This window comes from Leopardus geoffroyi, chromosome A2, assembly GCF_018350155.1.
Source record: "Leopardus geoffroyi isolate Oge1 chromosome A2, O.geoffroyi_Oge1_pat1.0, whole genome shotgun sequence".
Classification (NCBI taxonomy): domain Eukaryota; kingdom Metazoa; phylum Chordata; class Mammalia; order Carnivora; family Felidae; genus Leopardus; species Leopardus geoffroyi.
In genome coordinates, this window is record NC_059331.1 from 2,017,695 (window position 1) to 2,040,876 (window position 23,182).

The following is a 23,182-nucleotide window of genomic DNA, read 5'->3' on the forward strand; positions in this document are numbered from 1 at the left end:
TTTCTATATAATGAGGTAGAGGGAATTACCCAAAAACGAGCAATCATCAAGAACTTGTATGTTGGAAGTATAATGCTGAAGGTATGGATGTATAGAAGTATTTTCACATAGGAATCAAAGATCATCACTTAAAACAGAAACACCTTCATGGCCTTGCACATTGGACAAGTGTCCAGGGACATGTGTGTTATCAGAGCACCTCAGTTCCAGGCCTTGGGAACAGCTGTGCTGAGAATCCCCAGCCCTGAAGGGCCTGTCCTGGATAATTCGAGAGTGAAAGAAACTCAGGGAGAAATCTTCATGAACTCGCATTCGGTAAGGTTTCTTAACTGACAGGATAATCCCAGGGAACACAAGAAAAAGCAGGTTAAATAAGGCTTCAGCAAGATGAAAACCTTTTGTGCATCAAAGGTCAATATCAAGAGACTGAAAGGACATAAAATGGGAGGACAACCTTGATCACATCCATGATAAGATTTTATCATTCAGAATACACAAAGAGGTCTTTTTTTTTTTTTTTTTTTTTTCAACGTTTATTTATTTTTGGGACAGAGAGAGACAGAGCATGAACGGGGGAGGGGCAGAGAGAGAGGGAGACACAGAATCGGAAACAGGCTCCAGGCTCTGAGCCATCAGCCCAGAGCCCGACGCGGGGCTCGAACTCACAGACCGCGAGATCGTGACCTGGCTGAAGTCGGACGCTTAACCGACTGCGCCACCCAGGCGCCCCAAAGAGGTCTTAAGTGAATAACAACAACGTGGCCCAGTCAGTGAGCAAAACCTTGAAGAGACGTTTCTCTTAAGATGACGCACAAATGTCTAATAGACACATGAAACGATCCTCCCATCGGGTCGATGCGAATCAGAACCACGATGAGATGCCACTTCCCACTCAGGAGGACGGCTAGGAGCCAGAATCCAGAAAAGAAGCGGCGGCCAGGATGTGGAGAAAGCGGAACCCTGTGCTTGGCTGGTGGGAGTGTCAGGGCAGCTGATGTGGGAAAAAGTTTGGTGGTTCCTCAAAAAGTGAAACGCAGAATGGCAGTGTGACCCAAGTGTTCCAGTCCTACGTAAACGGAAACAGACACTCAGATGTGTGCACACGAGTGCCATGTGCAAAACTGCGTTCCTCGCAAAAGAGGGAAACGTCCCAGGTGTCCCCCAGTGTGTGGATGGATGAACAGAGTGCAGCGTATCCACAGGACGGACGGTGATTCAGCCCAGAGAGGAATGAAGGACAGACACATCATGCACGTGAACGTAGGGTGACAATGTTATACCACGTGGAAGACCCCAGCCACACCAGGCCACATGGTGTGAGTCACTGACATTAAATAGGCAGAGTGGGCAATCCGTAGAGACACGAAGTATTTCAACAGTGCCCAGGAGGCATGATTTCCTGGCTACTGTGGCCTTTAAATTTGCTTAGGAAAATGGAGATATAAGTCGCATACCATGGGACTCACACTTGTAAGAGTAAAACTCAGCGTTCTTTTTATTTTGTGTGTTCCCAGAGCTGTCCCACATCAACCCACCACCTGAAGAAGGATGTGGAGCTTTTACATTCCACATTCACAGGGACGGATTATAAAATGGATCCACGTGACTTTCCTTGCAGAATGTAACGCACACCTGATCACTGCAATGTGTCACGTCTGGGGCTGTGTCTGGCTGGGGCCACGGGGTCCCACATCCCTTGGTGGCTGAGGCCTCGGGGCACTTTTGATTGACCTGAGGCCTGAGACGTGGAGGTTGGTTCAGAGGTCGGGGCCTCACGCTTTCAAAGGGCCAGGTTAAAACTCAAAGAGACCAATCATCCCTTAGGTGAGGCCACAGACCAGTGACCTTTCTTCTCTCTTATTTTTTATTTTTTTAAATGTTCTTTCATTTTTGAGAGACAGAGGCAGAGCACAATGGGGGGGGGGGGGAGGGGCAGAGAGAGAGGGAGTCACCGAATCTGAAGCAAGCTGCAGGCTCTGAGCCACCCAGGCACCCCGTCAGTGAGCTGTTCTTAAACACAGGGGACAAGTGCATCGTCAGCCCGTGTCGACCACGAACACAGGGTCACCAGGCCATTCTGTTCTTTCGCGTACCAATTCGACCCTGGACTAGGGAGTCTCCGCAGAGAAAGTGAGTCGGATTCCCTGAACAGAATAGGAGGAGGCAGGCTGCTCAGCTCCCCCCGAGCTCTTTCAGCTGAGAGCCCACCTCCTGGCGGGCGGATCGGACACGTGTGTACCGCCAGCCTGTCACTCAGGGGGGAACAAGGCGGGACCTGGGGGTATCCCCCCAATTTTCGGCCACCCAGGACTACCCTCCAAACAGAACGGGAAGGGCCGAAGGCTGTCCTATCTACGGTGCGGAAGCGAGGTGGCTTGGTAACGTCTAATTGGGTTCTGGGGGATTATCTTCGGAACCCATCCAATCAGGTCGCAGGGACTGAAGGATCGCCCAATCAGGGCCCGGGACCTGTACACCACCCAATCAGGCCCGAGCGAGAGCCCGGTGGGTGTGGCTCTCCGCCGGGGCGGCTGGCGCAGTCGGATCCTGCGCTGCCAAGGTTGCGCGGCATAGGAGGACGCCCCGAGGGCGCGGAGCGGGGCGCCGAGATGGTGAGTGCGCGGGCCGGGAGGGCGGATGGGACCAGCCGGACCTAGGTGGAAGCGGCCGCGGCGGGGTGTCCCCGTCCCCAGGGGTCCGCACCTGGGTCCTGGGCGGATGGAACTGAGAAGGGAGGCTGGGGGAGGCTGGGGGAGGGCAGGGGGGAGGCCTGGGATTCGGGGAGCGTGTGCGACGACCTGACTAAGCAGGAGTTTGCTCCTCGGTGGGGGACAGGTAGAGACCATCCGGGTGAGTTGTCTCATAAAAGAAACTGTTTGCAGCCGTAAAGAGGCCGCAGGGAATAGCTTCCGAAGCCGCGACTCCCCAGCGGGGAGGAGGGTTTTTCTTTTATGGAGGGTGACGATGAATATTCAGAAAGGGGAGCTCTGTCGGGGGCAGTGTAGGCGGGCGTGAGGTTGCTCGGACCGAGCTGGAAGACGTGCCCAGAAAGCACGCGTGCAGTGTGACGGTCACGGAGCCAGAGCTGCTCCCGGGGGCTGAGACTTGGACGTTAGAATCGAGCGGAGGTAAGTGTGGGACGTGGGGCCGGGGCTGAGCGCGCGCGGAGGGAGCAGGTGCACGCGCATGGGGTCCTGGGCTGCGATCTCGGGTAAGAAACGCAGGGTTTTCTCACTTTGGAAACTGCGCGGAGAGTTTCACGGGTTTGGCTGTTTGCTGGCCTGGTGCAGACTGTCAGTCTTTGCTTCCACGCTGTTCCCTTCAAGTCGTAAATGCCTGAGATTGCTTTTCTGTTTTTCCATTTCTTTGTGATTCTGACCCGGACCAGGAAGTTCTGCAAGGGGTATACTGGGCAATTAGAGCCGGAGAGGCGTAGATCACGGAATGGAGCTGGGGTCCTAAAATGATTGCTTTTCTGGGCACCCCTTAAGCCCGCTGAGCTTACAGGGGGACCCACGGTGGACCTATCACCCAACCAACCTGAGTCCTGTGCTCTGATGTGGGAAACGAAGGCTCGCTGTGGGCACAGTACAAGCTGACAACCCACCCCTCCTCCCCGCAGGTGGAGTATGTGTGACATTCCTCAGGCACCTTTAGCCGCCCAAGAATGAAGGAAAGAGAAAAACAAATGGTTAATGATGAGGTTTTGGGGTGATGGTGGGGTGGTGGGGTCCAGAGCCTACGCACGCAAAGAATTCTCGAAGACATCTTTGGTGCAGAAAGGTGAATCTATTAAAGCTCAAGGACAGGACCCGAGGGCAGGAAGAGCTGCTCCAGGACGTGAGGAGAGTCCGCTTATATACTATGGGGTTGTGGGAGGTCTAGTCCTGGGGAAGTTTCCAATGTGATTTTCATATGCTAAAGAAGACACGGAGGATGGAGAGGGGGTCAGGCTAGCCATTGTCTAGCTAAGGTTGTTTTTCCATCTAGCAAAGCATTAAGACTAAGGGAGTTCCTGTGGAGGGGCTTTTACTCTGCCAACCTCAAATACTTGTCAATGGTCTCCAGATTGTAAGGAAATTGAATTTTATCTGCCATTTCCTTCTGCCTTTGTTTCCCACAGCAATTAAGTGATGGAGAGCACAGTGAAGCAAGACTTGAGTTGCCACCAGCTTACAAAGGTCTTAGGAAATTGCACGGAAAAAGAGAAGTCTCCAGGAACCTAGAGACTCAGTTTCCTGGACCCCAATGTCACCCTCCCCTCCATAGGGTAGAAAGTCTCACGGAATCAGTCACCCCTCAAACCCAGTGCGGCTCTTTCTGCCCACGGGTCCTGGCCCTGTGCTGTAGGAAACCATCTTTTTGCATCTCGAGAATTTTTTCTTGGCGGTCAGTGTCCGAACCCCTCCCCCACTCCAAAACCACACCAGCTCCTTGGTGAGCCAGAAACCGCAGCATATCGACGGTCACAGGAAGAAAACTTTATTAGCAGCAGATACAGAGATCAGTAGATCACAGGAAATAACTTCCACAGCCCTGACTCCCCGGAGGGAGGGTGGATGGGCTCTTCTGGTTTAGGGCTGGGATGGGTATTTCCATGGGGAAGTCTCGTCACCCTGAGTGGGGCAGGCAGGAGGAGTGCTGGGGGTGGGCCTTAGGGCAGCAGGCCTGTCCCCAGTGTGTGTGTCATGTACCGGAGGCTTTGCTCCTTCTTGGGTAGAGACTTTAGTGTGATAATGAGGTAAAGGTAATTGCCGATCATTCCAGATGTCCCCCAGGTCCATCGGCACAGGCGGGAATCAGAGGCTCCTCAAACTGGTCGGGGAGGTTGGGGCCCTGGAGGTCTGGTGAGGGCAGTGGGTCTGCTCCAGGGGCGGGTTCCTGTCCTTTGCCTGAGTTAAAAGGACAGCTGGAAAGGACAGCTTAGGGAAACGTGGGGCAAAGTTCTATGAGTACAAGCTCATCAGCTTGAGGTCTAGCTGGTGACAGACTTGGGAGATGACCTCAAATCTGCGCCTGGCTGAGGACAGTTTATTACAATCGGTTCCAACAGGGACCAGCTCCCATCTCAGGGACCCTCCGGTGAAACAGAACCGGCTTGGCTGCTCTGCGAGAGGGGGGTGGGCAGGAAGGCCCAGTGTCAGGATCCCGCCCCTGCGGTGCAGGAAGGCCTCAGTGGCTCAGGTCCCCAGGGCCTCGTTCCTCAGCTCAGTGGATGCTCGGCGTGTGGGCCTCCCACACTTCAAGGGAGGACAGTGGCCTGGGTAAAGTTTGGGTGGGAAAGGGGCAGTGGTGGACAGTTGGTCAAACCAGTGTCAAATGAAGATTCCCAATTGAGTAAGGAGAGTCCTTATTGAGGAGAATGATTGCAAAGAGGTGGGGGGGGGGGGAGGGGACTGTTGCACTAGGGGCAGGGGCCTTGCAGGGGGGCAGGGGCTACATCAACAGGGAGGACACTGTGAGCAAAAGGCATCTGAGTGTCTCGAGTCGTGTAGAAGGGAGGAGAGGAGGAAAGAGACCAGGCAAGTGCAGGTGTGGTGCTGACGTTGGGGTTCCCTGAGGCCAGCCTGTCCCCCTGTCCCCAGGAGGGGCTGTGTGTGGCTCAGGCTGAGAGCAAGCCCACGTTCAGGGGTCTGGAGGAAGGAGAGAAGCCAAAGCAAAGCGGGACCAGCCAGCATTTTGTGCCCCTTGGTCACGGGGACAAGCCACTGAGCTGATCACAGATGAGGCACAAAGGGTGGGTGTGGGGGGTCTGCGCGTGGCCCTGTCGTGGGTGAGCCAGGGGGACTTCCTGTGAGCCTTCTCCTGGTCTGACGGGGGAGGGGCCCTCGTGCAGCCTGCTGTTTTCCAGACCCCAACAGGGTGGGGGAGGGAGTGCCTTTCCCTTCCACTGAGGTTTTCCTGGGAGCACAGGGCTCAGGTAGGCGTCTCCATGTCACCTGTCACCTGTGAGCAGGACCTGTCACCCTGTCCAGCTCAGCACGGATGGCTCTGTCCTCCGCCAGCCTCGCGTTGAGCAGGTGTAAAATGCCCGAGTTCTTTCTGCCTCCTTTCTTCCCCTTCAGGGCAGAGGGTGGTAAGTGTGTCAGGTCGTTCCTGTCCCTGCTGACTCGGGTTACTCTGGCCTTTATCCAGAGAGCGTCCCCTGGGGAAAAGTGTCTCAGGACAGAACTGTCCTTCTCCATCAGGGATGGGGGGGGGGGTCTGCAGGGGGCTCCACACCTTCATGCCAGGTGGGTGGAGTCATGCATCAGAGGATTCATCCAAATGCTGGTGACGGTTCCACGCAGGGTCCAGAGCTGGAAAACTGTCTTCCTGATCTGTCCCCTGGGAATTGCCGGTGTCAGAGATGCACACAAATTCTGTGAACTGAGCCGGGTTCAATTCTAACGGTACCAGGTCCCTGTTCTCTGAAAGGGATAAACAGCTTCCATTCATGGGAAACCACACAGGGGCCCTGGAGCCGCCCCTCCCACTGTGGCCTTGACCTCAGGGTGGAAGCCGTGATGCTGCACCTGGTTGTCCACACAGCAGCTTGGGGTCCCCGTGTCATTTGGATGACTTGGGTTGCTGGAAGCTGGGGCCTCCTCTGGGCTGGGGACCGGCCACCCCCAAAGCTGGGCCTGGTGGGAGGCGAGGGAAGGTGCGGTGGGGTCTCCCTCGCCTGCAGGTGGCCTCCAGCCCCCGGGATCAGTGGGGACCAGTGGGGAAGGGGCTGGGGCCGCCCTGGGGTGTCTCCCGAGGACCGGTGTTGGCATCGTCCAAGGGGTTGTGGGGTTAAGTGGGATCTGTGGAAACAGGAAGCCTGTGCAGGTCAGACTGGGGGAAGGCTCCTCGGGGTCAAGTGCCGTTGGAAGGGTCATGAACACAGAGCGTGTAGGGTTCAGATCCTAAACTGGGAGGGTTTCCCCTCTGGTGAGAATTGTGGCCCCAGAGGTGGAGGTGCAGGGCGTGTGGAGCTCAGAGTCCAGTCCCCAGGGGTCTCTGGTCCCCTCCTTCCATCCCAGAGGACCGGTGTCAGCAGGGAGAGCTTGGCGCTCATGGGGGGACTGGGTGTCACCCTCTGCACTGGGGTGTCATGCGTGGTGTGGGCGCCGTGGGTGACCAATCCGAGCGGCTCCTGCTCTGGTGCTCGGCCCGTTGTTCCTGGAGAGGCTCTCGCTGCCCTGGGAATCCAGTGTGGGTGACACTTAGGACTTTTGTCCCTTGGCCATACCTCTTTGTGCTGGCAGCTTTCCGTGTCGTCACCCCCAAGCAGGCGTCACTGGACCCGATCTCTGTTGCGGTGCGAGAGGGGAATGTCAGCAGTGCCACCGGTGATGTGTGGCTGCCCAGGGCTCGTCTGTGTCTCTCGGGCGGGTGCTTGCGGCTCAGTGTGTCCGGTGAAGCCCTCCGTCCCGGGATGATGGGGCGTGGGGTCTCCGGTTCCTGTTTTCCTTTTGTGGGCTTTGCTGCTGCCGGCAGTGTGGTCTTGTCTCGTAAGTCCTTTGCGCTGGGGGGACATTGCATGTTGTAGCTGGTAAGTTACACGTTAGCAGGAAACGGGGTGCGGAGTGTGAACCACATGTCGGTTTTGGGGCCCGTCACTTGCGACTTCATGGCGTCCAGCTCGAGTGTGTGACACGGGGTCTCCTGGACGTCACACGTTGGTTTATCTGATTGCTCCAGGGCTGAGCATTTCTCACGTGTGGGTTTCCTCTTCCGTGGAAGCGTTTCCAGCGTGTTGTCTCCTGTATCTCACGTGTCTGCTTCCTGATGATCTGTTTCCTTCACGTCCTGGGGACATTCAGGCTGTTTCATTTCTGCCTGCTGTGTTTTCTCCACGTCAGGGTGTATCCTTTCTCTGGGTTGTCTGTGTGGATGGACCCTTCATGTTGTTAGTAGACTTGAACTTCCCCGTCTCTTCCTGTGTAGACGACCGTCTTTTGTTCTGTGGGAAAACTCCTCCATCGCGCAGGTCTGATCACACGTGCTGGAACTTTCTGTCCGTGTGTTCCTCTTGTTTCCAGTTGAATCCACCAGACTCGGTTATTGTCCGTGAATCTGATGATCCCTTTTACCCTTTAGAAAACCAGTCTTCCCTGGCCCCCTGTGTCCTGGTGTCCCTGTCTCTGCCACCGCCCTGCGGCACTTGCCGTGCGGACATCCACTTGCCTAAATCAGGGGCGACTGATGTCTCCCCTTAACTATATCCTCATTATGGGAATCGATGGCAAATGGGAGATACTTGTCCTGGGAGATAAGAGCATCCCCAAGTGCATCCTCCAGTCCAAGATAAGGAACGTGATCCCATCCGTTATTTCCACAAGTCCGTATTAAGCGTATGGAGTGGGGTACGCTGTGGTTTAAGGAGCGATTTTGAGATCCCAGTCACACAGGATTGGTCAGGGTGATAGTTGAGTCATGCAGTTGTTGGGGAGTCCTTCCCATTTTCCAGCTGATCACAAAATCCTGTGTCCATGGGTTCCTGTCGTTATCCCTCTAGAGACACAAGCATGGAGATTGTGTCTACATGAGCTGTATGGTGGTTTCTCTGAAGCTGACCTCAAGTTGTTCAGGATCGGTTTTCAGGACTTGAGGAAAAAGGGCAGATTGGTTTTTAATGACTTTAACTCAAGAGAATGGGCGATGGGAACCCTAGTTTGGAGAACTGTAGCCAGAAATTTGAGGAAACCAGACGAATTCAGGACCTAGTCTGGTTTCTAAGAAATAGTATCAAAGTCTAATACCTACAAAAATGTGTTACTGAAACATAATTTTTTTTCTTTCTGAATTCACTATTATTTCCAGAGATAGCTAAATCAAGAACAATTCATTTCTAAAACAAGTCCAGTTTTAACACAATGGCCTACTTACTTACAAAATCTCAGCAAACGCAGTGATTGACCATATAAGTTTTCCAAAAACTTGCTTTGCTCAGAATTTTCATAAGGAATCTCTAGATTGAACTTCATTAGCCCCTCAAGGCCAGAAGATAAGCGAAATATCTGTTATCAGACTTGTTTGCAAGACCTATAAATTTCGTGACTTCCTCCTCTTGAGGCCCCCAAACTATCCTGAGGTTTTCTGTGCCTGCCAGGAGTTGACTTGACTCACCTGGTAAGACTGCTGGGAACTCTGTCAGCAAGGCATCAGGCCAGTATTCCCTGGGGGGTTGATTGGTTCCACAAAGTCCACCTTAATTCCTTCAAGCTGTCTGGTTAGTTCTGGGTCTATGCAGGTCTGTCTCAAATCCGACATTCCTGTCAAATCTTTGGTGAAATAACCAACGTGTCCAATGGTGTCTTGTTACAAGGAGAACAGATTCTCATTGTACTTAAGCGAAAAGGAGGGGAGGACTCAGCGCTCAGATGTGTAGGAATGTGTTTGCTTGTAGATCAAGATGGCAGCTGCATACATGGGAACTAAGGAGTTAAGGGGGGAATCTGACAGAAGCAAGGCTGCCGAGACTCAGCCAGCATCAGGAAAGGGTCCCAGCAGAGTCCTTCACATGTGCGGATTCACCACGGCCGAGCTGCCATTGCCATATTTGCCACTCGTTGGGAATAGACCTTGGGAACAGAGTGGAGAGGAGAGAAAAGGGGTCATTTGCCCATTCAGGCCCGAATGGTCTGACCTTGTTCACCCTCAGACCCATAGACCATACCAGGGACCCCTTGCATAGAGAACTTTGGCTGCCTGGTGAGGAGTATGGTTGTACCTGCCAAAGGGTGAAAAGAAAGGAGAAGAGTCAAGGATCCCCCCTGAAGGGCAAGAGGGGAAATCCCTCATCCTGTTGGGCAAGGGGTGCCCCATAGACGCCCCCTGGGACTTGGGATCCTCACCAAGGAGGAACCTCAGGTGGAGGTTGTCAGCTGCCCAGAGAACACTTAGAGTCAGTCCACCAAGGGAAACTCCCAGAAAATTCCTAGAAAATCCCAGGAGAGGCCCAGTACAGCAGAGGGTCCCTGTGAAGGCCATCAAATGTGGGGTGACCCGATCAGGGGGAGGCCCGCAGCTCAGGGGGTGAGAGAATTTCCCCCAAGGCAGAACAGAGGAGATGGGAGTTTACTGAATACCCTGCAAGGGAGCAGCAGGCAGGATGGCAAAGGAGAGACCATCTGCCAGGAGGCAGTGTTGAGGGGCTACAGTTATGGGGTCAGGAGGGAGCATGGGAACCTTTGGAATGCTCCCTGTGTGGGACCTGTGCCTGGTTGTAAGTCGCAGGGGTTAGTTAGGGCCTGTGGCCGTTCCGAGGCAGGTCACTCAGGAGCCCGTGTGCATTCAGCTGTGTGCTCACTGCGCCCTTTGCTGCGTATCTTTCCATCACTCAGGCCTGTTGCTAAAAACGGTCCATACACTGTGATTCTTCCTCCTGTGCTAACGTGAGCGGTGGCTGTGTCCCCATGAATCCCTCAGGGACTCTTCCTTCTGGTACCCTTTTCCTTGAATTCTGGGCCCTGGGTTAAATGTTTGAGCGGCCCTGCTGACTTCCAAGTTTCTTAAGGCCCTGGACTCGTCTTACACATCAGGTGTGCCAGGCGCCCGGGCCCTGGCCTGTGTCCCGTGCCCAGAGCCCAACCAATCTGGGGAAAGGGTCGTGTCTGCCTGTTGGAAGAGAGGGGACTCCACCAGGCTTCTTGACTTGTTCCTTCCAGGGCGAGAGCTGCTCCCATCAAGCAGCCCTGGAATCTGAGTGTCCACAGCATCCTGACATTCTGGTTCCAGTTCTTGGAGCTGATGATGAGGCATAATCGTCTTAGAGCAAGCCAAGCGTGTGTCCTCCGGTCTGTGTGTTGTCCGAGTGAATATTTCAGTTTTTGGTCTGTACAGTACTGGTCTGCTCAGATCTGTCTCGGTGTAAATATCCCAGTAAATTGGGTGTATGTAAGTCTATGTCAGCTGTTGTCCTCACCCTCTGTTGTGACTCAGGGGTCCTAGGAATGGAGTCAGCTCCCTGCCTGTCACCCACACTCTTCATTCTCTAACCCACACCCTCATTCTCCTACACACATGGGTGATGATGGAGCTTTGCAGCAACAGAGTGTATGGTATGTTTCAGGCCTCTGTGGTCTTTGAGGATGTGGCTGTGAACTTCACCCCGGAAGAGTCGTCTTTGCTGGCTTGACGTCAGAGGAAGCTCTACAGAGATGTGATGCTGGAGACCTGCAGGAACCTGTCCTCCGTGGGTAAGGATGGCTCCATACCTTCACTGGTCTCTTCAGGAGGAGGGAGAAAAGGTCAATATTTGCAAATCATATGAGACTGTACCTAGAATATCCTTAAGGCTTCACTAATTAGTATTAGAAGTAATAAATGAATTGGAAAAGTTGCAGAACACAAATTAATATTGTAAAATCTGTGCATTTCTATATTTACTACCCACGTAGCTGAGAAATTAAGAAAACAAACCCATGTTCAATTAGTTCAAAGACAATAGAATACCATGTTAAAAGTAACCAAGGACGTTGAAACATCTTACTCTGGCAGGTATAAAACATTTAATGAAAGACATTGAAGGTAACATTGTCACGGATCGTATGGACTAATTTTTTTGAAAACGCCCATACTATAAAAAGCCCTCTACATATTGAGTGCAATCTCTATCAATATACTAATAGTATTTTTCAAAGATCTAGAGCAAGAAGTTCTAAATTTTGTTTGGAAACAGAAAAGATTCCCAACAAACAAAGCCATTTTGAGAAAGCAAAAAACAGTCCTAGATTTCAGACTATAGTAAACAAAACCATATAGTACCGGCAACAAAAGCAGATACAGAGCTCAAGGCAACAGAATAGAGAGTCCCGAAGTCAACCCGTGTTTATATGGCCAGATTATCTACAAAGAAGGAGCTGAGAATATACAGTGGGGAAAAGACTGTCTCTCCAGTAAGTGGTGTTGGGAAAATGAGACAGCTACCTCCAAGATGAAATTGGAAAGTCTTCGTACCTCTTACCTGAAAGGAAACTCAGTATGGATTAAACACCTCAGGATAGGACTTGAACCCATACTTGTCTTAGGACAAAACAGAGGCGCTGAACTCATGGACATCAGTCTTAGCAATATTTTTGTGGAATTATCCCTTCAGGTAAGGGAAACAAAAGGGAAAGTAAAAAACGGCAACAGGGACATAACAGACATTTTCCCACCGAAAATATAGAGATGGGCACTTAACGCATGAAAAGCTGCTCAGTGTCACTAATCATCAGGGAAATGCACGTCACAACCCCAATGAGCTGTCCCCTCACAGAAGCCAGAATGGCTAGTATCAGAAAGATAAGAAATAAGACGTGATGTTGAAGGTGTGGAGAAAAAAAAAAATCTCGTTGGGATTTAAATTGGTGCAGCCACCTTGGAAAACAGTATGGAGTTTCCACAAAAAACTAAACACAAGTACCGTATGTCCATAATTCTACTTCTGGGTGGGTAAACTTACAAAAACAACTAACATAAAAAGATATGTGCACTGTCACATTCCCTGTGGCATCAGCCACAATACTTAAGCTAGGGAAGCAACCCAGGAGTCCATCAACAGGTGAACGGATAGTGAAGATGTGGTGTCTACATACAAAAGGTGTTACTCAGCCATTTGTGACAACACGATTGGACCTACAGGATGTTATTCCAAGTAAATAAGTCAGAAAGGCAAACGTTGTATTTTACTCATGCGTGGAATCGAAACAGCACGATGCATGAACAAACAAACAACAAGAAACAGAAACAGACTTAAAACCATAGAGATTAAATTGGTGTTTGTGAGATTGGAAGGGGTTGGAGGAACATGTGAGATAGGTAAAGGGGATTGAAAAGTACAGAGTTGGGTTTATTCAGTAAAGAGGTCATGGGAATGCAGAGTCCTGCACAGGGAATATGGGCAGTAATATTGTAGTAGTTTTGTTCAGTGACAGATGGTAATTCCAATTATCGTGGTGAGGATTTTGTAATGACTGTAATTGTCCAAGCACTAGGCTGTACAATATTACAGATCAATAGATTTCCACTAAAAACGCCCCACACTTATCATCATTAATGAACCTGAAGACTAAAATAAGAGCCCATCTTCCAGATTGCTTGTGGTCCCTTCAAATCCTCCCTGGTGAGAGCTCTTCTCAGGGGCAGGACGGCAGCCACACACACACCATCTAATCTCCTAGCGGCAGCTGGGGCAGCGCAGACAGGCTCCACCGAGGGCCTCTGTGCCTTCAGAACAGACCAGTGTTCCTCTGGTTGACCAAGTTCTGGAGAAGGAAAAGCATTTGGACACAGCCATTAGAAAGGTGACTCAGCCTTTGCTTGAGAAGATGACGTCTGTCATTCACGTGGCTTCCCCGTTGGGCTTTTCATCCATCCTCACCCTCGTGGTGAGCCTTTTGTGTTCCTCTTGTAGAGGTAGGTGTGGACGTGTGTGTTTTGCCCAATTCCTTCCTACTTTGCTTGTCTGATACTTACCTCCACTTTATGTCTGTTTTGTTTTTAAGATTGATTATTTACTTTGAGAGAAAGCGTGTGTGGAAGGAGCAGAGAGAGAATCCCAAGCAGGCCCCACACTGTCAGTGCAGAGCCCACACAGGGCTGGAGCCCGTGAACCATGAGATCATGACTAGAGCTGAAGTCGGATGCTTAACCCACAGTTTCCAGTGGTCAGGCGCCCCAGTCTCCATCTGTTTGTGAGTGAATGGGCCGCCATGATGTACCCTTTTCCCATTACTGCCAAAGTCCCAAATCACTAGGGTCTTCCGAATTTTTCTTGGGTCACGTGTCCATTCTTTCTGATGAACTTCATCTACATTTCAGGATCAGCGTATGAATAGAAATCAGCATATGGTCTGTGTTCTTACCTTACACACCAGGTCAATCCCAAAGCAATTAAATTAGGCTCCCAAGGGGCGCCTGGGTGGCGCAGTCGGTTAAGCGTCCGACTTCAGCCAGGTCACAATCTCGCGGTCCGTGAGTTCGAGCCCCGCATCAGGCTCTGGGCTGATGGCTCAGAGCCTGGAGCCTGTTTCCGATTCTGTGTCTCCCTCTCTCTCTGCCCCTCCCCCGTTCATGCTCTGTCTCTCTCTGTCCCAAAAATAAATAAACGTTGAAAAAAAAAAAAAACAAAAATAAAAAAACAACAATGATAATAAAATAAAATCTTTAAAGAAAAAAAAAGGATTTGCAATAGTACACGCAAGTTAATATTTACCACTATGATCTTTTTTTAAAAGACCCATCAGTAAACTATGCAAAGTCTTTACTGTTTAGAGGAGTAGCGTGTAAATTGCCATGGGAGTCAAAAGGGGATGTGTCAGCATTAAGCAGTCATGAGGGGTTTTCTTTGGATCCAAATGAGGTCTGGTTCCATGATCAAGTGCCCTAAGCATTGGTCCTGAGTTTGAGCAAACTGCAGATTTTTGAGGCTTTATGTCCCTTTAAAGCCAAAAGTGGCAACAGGTACATGATGTCTTCCACTGGAGGAAAGCAGACAATGAAACTACCTGCGTACTGTAACTAAGTAGAGATGCGGAAGACTGTCTCCTCCGGATCAGCTTTAGTGGTTTGTGAAACGACAGGAAGACCGTCAGTCCCTGGGGCACGACTGTCCAGTGTATTTCTGTGCCTCCAAGAGAGAGCAAAACCTCGCTACACTGGTAGCTACACTGGTGGGAGTATAAACTAGGACAGCTGATGTGGAAAAAGTTTGGTGGCTCCTCAAAAAGTGAAACACAGAACCGCAGTGTGACCCAAGTGTTCCAGTCCTGCGTAAACTGAAACACTCAGATGTGTGCACACGAGTGCCATGTGCAAAACTGCGTTCCTCGCAAAAGAGGGAAACGTCCCAGGTGTCCCCCAGTGTGTGGATGGATGAACAGGGTGCAGCGTATCCACAGGACGGACGGTGATTCAGCCCCAGAGAGGAATGAAGGACAGACACATCATGCACGTGAACGTAGGGTGACAATGTTATACCACGTGGAAGACCCCAGCCACACAGGCCACATGGTGGGAGTCACTTGCATTAAATAGGCAGAGTGGGCAAATCCGTAGAGACACGAAGTATTTCAACAGTGCCCAGGAGGCATGATTTCCTGGCTATTGTGGCCTTTAAATTTGCTTAGGAAAATGGAGATATAAGTCGCATACCATGGGACTCACACATGTTTTTAAATGTTTATTTATTTTGAGAGAGGGAGCAGGGGTAGGGGCAGGGAGAGATGGGGACAGATCTGAAACGGACAATATACTGACAGCAGTAAGCCCAATATTGGGCTCCCACTCACTAACCAGGAGCTCATGACCTGAGCTGAATGAAGTCCTTGGCTCAAGCGACTGAGTTGCCCAGGTGCTCCTGTGCTCACACTTTTTAAAAAAATTTTTTTTTCAACGTTTATTTATTTTTGAGACAGAGAGAGACAGAGCATGAATGGGGGAGGGGCAGAGAGAGGGAGACACAGAATCGGAAACAGGCTCCAGGCTCTGAGCTGTCAGCACAGAGCCCGATGCGGGGCTTGAACCCACGGACAGTGAGATCGTGACCTGAGCCGAAGTCGGACGCTTAACCGACTGAGCCACCCAGGCGCTCCCTGTGCTCACACTTTTTTTTTTAAAAATTTTCAACGTTTATTTATTTTTGGGACAGAGAGAGACAGAGTATGAACGGGGGAGGGGCAGAGAGAGAGGGAGACACAGAATCGGAAACAGGCTCCAGGCTCTGAGCCATCAGCCCAGAGCCCGACGCGGGGCTCGAACCCACGGACCACGAGATCGTGACCTGACTGAAGTCGGACGCTTAACCGACTGCGCCACCCAGGCGCCCCTGTGCTCACACTTTTTTAAGAGTAAAACCCAGTGTTCTCCCCTCCCCCCCTCCCCTCCCCTCGCGTGTTCCCAGAGCTGTCCCACATCAACCCACCACCTGAAGAAGGATGTGGAGCTTTTACATTCCACGTTCACAGGGACTGATTACAACCTGGATCTGCCGTGACTTTCCTTGCAGAATATAACGCACACCTGAGTACTGTAACGTGTCACATCTGTGGCTGTGCCCGGCTGGGACCTCGGGATCCCACGTCGCGTGGTGGCTGAAGACACAGGGCGCTTTTGATTGGCCTGAGGACTGAGAAGCGGAGGTTGGGTCAGAGGGTGGGGACTCACGGTGTCAAATGTCAGCTCCAAACAAAGGTGGACCTAGCTCCCGTGCATGAGGTCACCGGTCAGTGAGCTGTTCTTAAACGTAGTGACCACGTGTAGACCACGGGCCCTTCTGTTCTGTCACGTCCCGATCCCACGCCGGACAAGGGAGTATCCACAGAGAAACTGAGTGGAATGCGCGACAGAAAAGGAGGAGGCAGGCGGGAGACCCCGCCCAGAGCACGTTGGGCTGAGAGCCCACCTCCCGGCCGGAGGATGAACCACGTGTGTGCCTCCAGCCTGTCACTCAAAGTGGAGAAGGCGGGGCCTGGGCGTTCAGCCCAATCAGTGACCGCAGAGGTGGTGTCAGGATTATCTTCCAATCAGAACGTGAAGGCCCCAGACTGTCCTCTCACGGGGCGGAAGCGCGGTAGGTAATGTCCAATCTGGTTCGGGGTGGTGTCTTCGGGACAGCATCCAATCAGGTCGCAGGGATTGAAGCAACGTCCAATCAGGGCCCGGGCTGTGTAAACTACCCTACCAGGCCCGAGTGAGTCCGGGGGGTGCGGCTCTCAGCCGGAGCCTTTGGCGCCCTTGGATCCGGTGCTGCCTCAGGCGCGGGTGTGGGCTTCGGAGGAGGAAGCTCTGAGGGCGCGGAGCAGGGCCCCAAGATGGTGAGTGCGCGGGCCGGCGGGGCGGATGGGACCAGCCGGACCTAGGTGGAAGCGGCCGCGGCGGGGTGTCCCCGTCCCCAGGGGTCCGCACCTGGGTCCTGGGCGGTTGGAACGGAGAAGGGAGGCTGGGGGAGGGCAGGGGGGAGGCCTGGGATTCGGGGAGCGTGTGCGACGACCTGACTAAGCAGGAGTTTGCGCTCCTCGGTGGAGGACAGGTAGAGACTGTCCGGGTAAGTTGTCACATAAAGGAAACTATTTGTAGCCATAAGGCGGCCTCAGGAAATAGCTTCTGAATCCGCGACTCCCTAGCGGGGACGGGGCGGTGGGGGTGGGGGGGAGCTCTGTCGGGGGCAGTGTAGGCGGGCGTGAGGTTGCTCGGACCGAGCTGGAAGACGTGCCCAGAAAGCACGCGTGCAGTGTGACGGTCACGGAGCCAGAGCTGCTCCCGGGGGCTGAGACTTGGACGTTAGAATCGAGCGGAGGTAAGTGTGGGACGTGGGGCCGGGGCTGAGCGCGCGCGGAGGGAGCAGGTGCACGCGCATGGGGTCCTGGGCTGCGATCTCGGGTAAGAAACGCAGGGTTTTCTCACTTTGGAAGCCGCGCGGAGAGTTTCACGGGTTTGGCTGTTTGCTGGCCTGGTGCAGACTGTCAGTCTTTGCTTCCACGCTGTTCCCTTCAAGTCGTAAATGGCTGAGATTGCTTTTCTGTTTTTCCATTTCTTTGTGATTCTGACGCGGACCAGGAAGTTCTGCAAGGGGTATACTGGGCAATTAGAGCCGGAGAGGCGTAGATCACGGAATGGAGCTGGGGTCCTAAAACGATTGTTTTTCTGGGCACCCCTTAAACCCGCTGAGCTTACAGGGGGACCCACGGTGGACCTGTCACCCAACCAACCTGAGTTCTCTGCTTGGTGAGTCAGAAACTGCTCCACACTGAGGAGTCCCAGGAAGAAAACTTTATTAGCAGCAGATACAGAGATCAGTAGATCACAGGAAATAACTTCCAAAGCCCTGACTCCCCGGAGGGAGGGTGGATGGGCTCTTCTGGTTTAGGGCTGGATGGATATTTCCATGGGGAAGCCTCCTCGTCCTGTGTGGGATGGAAGGAGGGGTGCTGCGGGTGGGCCTTGGGGCAGCAGGCCTGTCCCCAGGAAGTAAGTCATGTACAGGAGGCTGTGCTCCTCCCCCAGTGGAGACTTCAGTGTGATAATGAGGTAAAGGTAATTGGTGGTCATTCCAGAGGTCCCTCCAGGTCCCTCTGCACAGACAGGAATCCCGGGGCTCCTCAAACTGGTCAGGGAGGTTGGGGCCCTGGAGGTCTGGTGAGGGCAGTGGGTCTGCTCCAGGGGCGGGTTCCTGTCATTTGCCTGAGTTGAAAGGACAGCTGGAAAGGACAGCTTAGGGAAACGTGGGGCAAAGTTCTGTGAGTACAAGCTCATCAGCTTGAGGTCTAGCTGGTGACAGACTTGGGAGATGACCTCAAATCTGCGCCTGGCTGAGGACAGTTTATTACAATCGGTTCCAACAGGGACCTGCTCCCATCTCAGGGACCCTCCGGTGAAACAGAACCGGCTTGGCTGCTCTGTGAGAGGGGGATGGGCAGGAAGACCTAGTGTCAGGATCCAGCCCCTGGGGTGGAGGAAGGCCTCAGGTCCCCAGGTGGCTCAGGTCCCCAGGGCCTTGTTCCTCAGCTCAGTGGATGCTCAGAGTGTGGGCCACCTGCAGTCGGGCCTGGGGGGAGGACAGTGGCCTGGGTAAAGTTTGCGTAGGAAAGGGGCGTTGGGGGACAGTTGGTCAAACCAGTGTCAATTCAGTCAAAAATCCGAAGTGAGTAAGGAGAGTCCTGTATTGAGAGGAATGATTGCAAAGTGGGGAGCGGGGGCACCGTTGCACGTCAGGCTGGGGCCATGCCGGGGGCGGGGCACTTTTGCACTGGATGCAGGAGCCATGGGGGGGGGGGTGCAGCTGTTACATTAGAGGCAGGGGCTACAGGGGGGAGGGGGCTGTTGCATTAGGGGCAAGGGCTGTGCACGAGGCGGGGGCCTACATCGACAGGGAGGACACTGAGTATAAGACTTGCGAGTGTCTCAAGTTGTGTAAGTTGTCTGAGAGTCGTGTAACAGGGAGGAGAGGAGGAAAGAAACCAGGCGTGAGCAGGTGTGGTGCTGACGTTGGGGTTCCCTGAGGCCAGCCTGTCCCCCTGTCCCCAGGAGGGGCTGTGTGTGGCTCAGGCTGAGAGCAAGCCCACGTTCAGGGGTCTGGAGAAGGAGAGAAGGCGGGACCAGCCAGCATTTTGTGCCCCTTGGTCACGGGGACAAGCAGCTGAGCTGATCACAGATGAGGCACAAAGGGTGGGTGTGGGGGGGTCTGCGCGTGGCCCTGTCGTGGGTGAGCCAGGGGGACTTCCTGTGAGCCTTCTCCTGGTCTGACGGGGGAGGGGCCCTCGTGCAGCCTGCTGTTTTCCAGACCCCAACAGGGTGGGGGAGGGAGTGCCTTTCCCTTCCACTGAGGTTTTCCTGGGAGCACAGGGCTCAGGTAGGCGTCTCCATGTCACCTGTCACCTGTGAGCAGGACCTGTCACCCTGTCCAGCTCAGCACGGATGGCTCTGTCCTCCGCCAGCCTTGCGTTGAGCAGGTGTAAAATGCCCGAGTTCTTTCTGCCTCCTTTCTTCCCCTTCAGGGCAGAGGGTGGTAAGTGTGTCAGGTCGTTCCTGTCCCTGCTGACTCGGGTTACTGGGGGCTTTATCCAGAGAGCGTCCCCTGGGGAAAAGTGTCTCAGGACAGAACTGTCCTTCTCCATGAGGGTTGGGGGGGGGGGGTCTGCAGGGGGCTCCACACCTTCATGCCAGGTGGGTGGAGTCATGCATCAGAGGATTCATCCAAATGCTGGTGACAGGTCCACGCAGGGTCCAGAGCTGGAAAACTGTCTTCCTGATCTGTCCCCTGGGAATTGCCGGTGTCAGAGACGCACACAAATTCTGTGAACTGAGCCGGGTTCAATTCTAACGATACCAGGTCCCTGTTCTCTGAAAGGGATAAACAGCTTCCATTCATGGGAAACCACACAGGGGCCCTAGAGCCACCCCTCCCACTGTGGCCTTGACCTCAGGGTGGAAGCCATGATGCTGCATCTGGTTGTCCACACAGCAGCTTGGGGTCCCCGTGTCATTCGAATGACCCGGGTTGCTGGAAGCTGGGGCCTCCTCTGGGCTGGGGACCGGCCACCCCCAAAGCTGGGCCTGGTGGGAGGCGAGGGAAGGTGTGGTGGGGTCTCGCTTTCCTGCAGGTGGCCCCCGGGACCAGTGTGGAAGGGGCTGTGGCCGCCCAGAGAGGACGCAGGGCCCCAAGAAGGGGATGCCGGTACAGCTGTGCTGGGAACGATCTGGGGCCGCCCTGGGATGTCTACTGAGGACCGGTGTTGGCATCGTCCAAGGGGTTGTGGGGTTAAGTGGGATCTGTGGAAACAGGAAGATGTGCAGGTCAGACTGAGGGAAGTCTCCTTGGGGTCAAGTGCCATTGGAAGGGTCATGAACACAGTGTGTAGGGGTCAGATGCTAAACTGGGAGGGTTTCCTCCCTGGTTAGAATTGGAGCCCTGGAGTAGGGGGTGCAGGGTATGCAGATCTCCAGGGTTGGGTCCCCTGGGGTCTCCGGGTCCCCTCCTTCCTTCCTGGAGGACTGGTGTCAGCAGGGAGAGCTTAGCTCCCATGTGGGGATTGGGCGTGACCCTGTGCAATGGGGTGTCCTGTGCGGTGTGGGCACCGCGGGTGACCGATGTGAGCGGCTCCTGCTCTGCTCCTTGGCCTGTCGTTCCTGGAGAGGCTCTCGCTGCCCCGGGAGTCCAGTGTGGGTGACACTTAGGACTTTTGTCCTTTGGCCATACCTCTTTCTGCTGGCAGCTTTCTGTGTCGTCACCCCCAAGCAGGTGTCACTTGACCGGATCTCCGTTGCGGTGCGAGAGGGGAATATCAGCAGTGCCACCGGTGATGTGGCTGCCGTGTGGCTGCCCAGGGCTCATCTGTGTCGCTCAGGCGGGTATTTGCGGCTGGGGCCTCCTAGTGAACCCCTCCGTCCCGGGATGGTGGGGCGTGGGGGTCTCCAGTTCATGTTTTCCTTTTGTGGGCTCTGCTGTTGCCGTCAGTGTGGTCCTGTCCTCAGGGTAAATGCCTCGTAAGTCCTTCTGCGCTGGGGGGACATTGCATATTGTAGCTTGTAAGTTACATGTTAGCAGGAAACGGGGTGCAGAGTGTGAACCACTCGACAGTGCTTCTGGCTGGTATCACCTGGGTGGTAAACTAGGTTCCCAGCCTGGCTGGTAAACTTTTAAGCACCTGGCTGGTAAACTGGGTTCCCCGATCCCTGTGAAGTTTGAGAGGTGTTCCCCAGGTAGGGATGTCGTTCTCTCACAGTCTGAAGCCATAGGGAAACACTGGGCTTCTGTCCAGTGAGATAACATATAAACCATGGCTAAACTGTATTCATGTTTACGAGAGAGGGAGCTGTGTGACATCTATTTGTGCGAGCCGGCTTCCCTGGGGTGTCCTTGGACCGGTGGAACCTGTGAGGTTGTCACTTTTGTGACTTTATTAGTATTTCTCCGCTCATAGTCATTATCGAACACTATTAAGTTGTTGGAGGCCACTGCTCTAATGTCCGTCCACTGGTGAGTAGTGCATATTATAGTGTCTCTGGATATTGCTGGACTGGTATTTGTCCAACCAGAGTTCTCTTTTTACTAAAGTCACAATTATTAGATTTCCATTAATGCTTTTACATTTCTGGGGAACAGTTTTGGACACCTCTGTTCAGTTTCTCTATATTATTATTTGGGAGAACATCCCTTTGAACTATGACATGAGTTTGCCTTGGTTTCCTAGAGCTGTGTTTCCTTTTTTGTGTTGAAGAATTATCAGCCAAATGGTTTCTTTTGGTCTCCAAGGAGTCAGATCTGGAGCCAGGACCCTTCGTAATGCCAGAGAGGTCAGTTCAAGTAGGGCATCTAATGAATTTGGGACAAAGGAGCCATTTTTAATTGATCCCCATGTGGGTAAGGACATCTTGTCTCCATAGTAGTCCAAGGTCATGAGCTCCCTTACAGGCATGGCGACTGTCCCTATGAACATGTGTGAACGTGTTTTACCCTTGGTGAAGGTGCAGGGCCAGAGGAAGGGCCGATCATTCAGCGTGTTGAGCTGAAGTAGCCCAAAGGTAAAGTGCTGCTCAGTGACTTCAAGGGACTTGCAGTCGCATCCCCAGCACGATATTTACCGTTTTCAGTTTGTAAATAAGAGTAAACCATAGAACCTGTGAGTCAGAGGCACTTCCTGTTTGCAGGGGGAGTCAGAAGGTGCTGTGTCCGAGCTCAGCAGTCACGAGGGGTTTCGCGTGGGTCCACGTGTCATGCTCATTCCCGGATCAGATGCACTACGTATCGATCATTTTGTCCTTCCAAGGCCAAAAGGTGTAACAGGTGGGTTCGGGCTTCCTGGGAAGAGGTCTGAGAAGGGGAGCAGAGACCGAAACCATCTACACATCATCAGAGAGCAGAGCCGTCAGCAATTTCCCATCATCCAGACCAGCTTTTGAGATTCAAGAAAGGCAAGAAAGCCTGTGCCGCCCTGGGCGTGAGTGCCCTGGTGTGTTTCTGTTCCTTTCAAATGCAAGCAGAGATAACTGCGTTCATCCTCACAAACTGCAATACGAAAAATGCACCGTGCAGTTTCATTTCCTTGAAAATTTGCTCTCAGTGGGAAGGGATGTCAGCGTGTGGGAGTTGGGAACAGCAGGTGCCAGTGATCACCGTGTCCTGGACAGTCCTCCGTCGTCTGGGCACTGGTAAAAGAGGATGGGTGCAGGGTATAATGGGATCATAGCCTCAGGTTCGTAATCTTCTATGGGCTTGGTGCCTTTAAGGGCTTCTTTATTTACAGGAAATTTATTAAATACGACAGCACTTTGAGGGATTTATTTGAATCTTCATAGGAGGTACACTGTGGGTTCTGCCAATATTAGTTGGGGATTTTGCTCAGAAAGAGGGTGGCGGGTGATCCAGCCGAGACAAATGATTAGTGTCCCCAGATGCCACTCTAGTGCGTCAGAGATGAAGTAGATAAAAGATGTCCAAAGGGCATTTCGTCCCCTGGTTAGGTATTTTGAGTACCTTCATCCAGTTCTAGAATTACTTTCCCTTTGTGGGAGAATGAAATTCCAGCGTGATCCCTTCTGAGGATCCGTGCAGTGAATGACTAGAGGTGGAGGAACTAACGTGAAAATGGTGTGTCTGTCACACGGGACTAGACACAAGGGGGCGGGTTCAGAGGCAGGAACCTGTGCAGGTTCGTTAGAGACCCCACTGTTGGAGCCCCGTGAGCTCTCAGCGGCGGGACCTGCTTCACAGTGTAGGTCCCGTGTCAGGCGG

At 53.0% G+C, this 23,182-nt stretch overlaps 1 protein-coding gene across 1 annotated transcript in view; it reads left to right on the top strand.

Annotated features, from left to right (window-relative positions):
• The first annotated feature begins 2,550 nt into the window (after nt 1–2,550).
• The window catches only part of LOC123605073 (zinc finger protein 77-like), a 39,679-nt gene continuing 19,047 nt past the window's right edge, over nt 2,551–23,182 (top strand). The window contains exon 1 of the mRNA XM_045491399.1: nt 2,551–2,612. Coding sequence (XP_045347355.1) covers nt 2,610–2,612 — 3 coding nt within the window. The 5' untranslated portion in view covers nt 2,551–2,609. The remainder of the gene's footprint in view (nt 2,613–23,182) is intronic.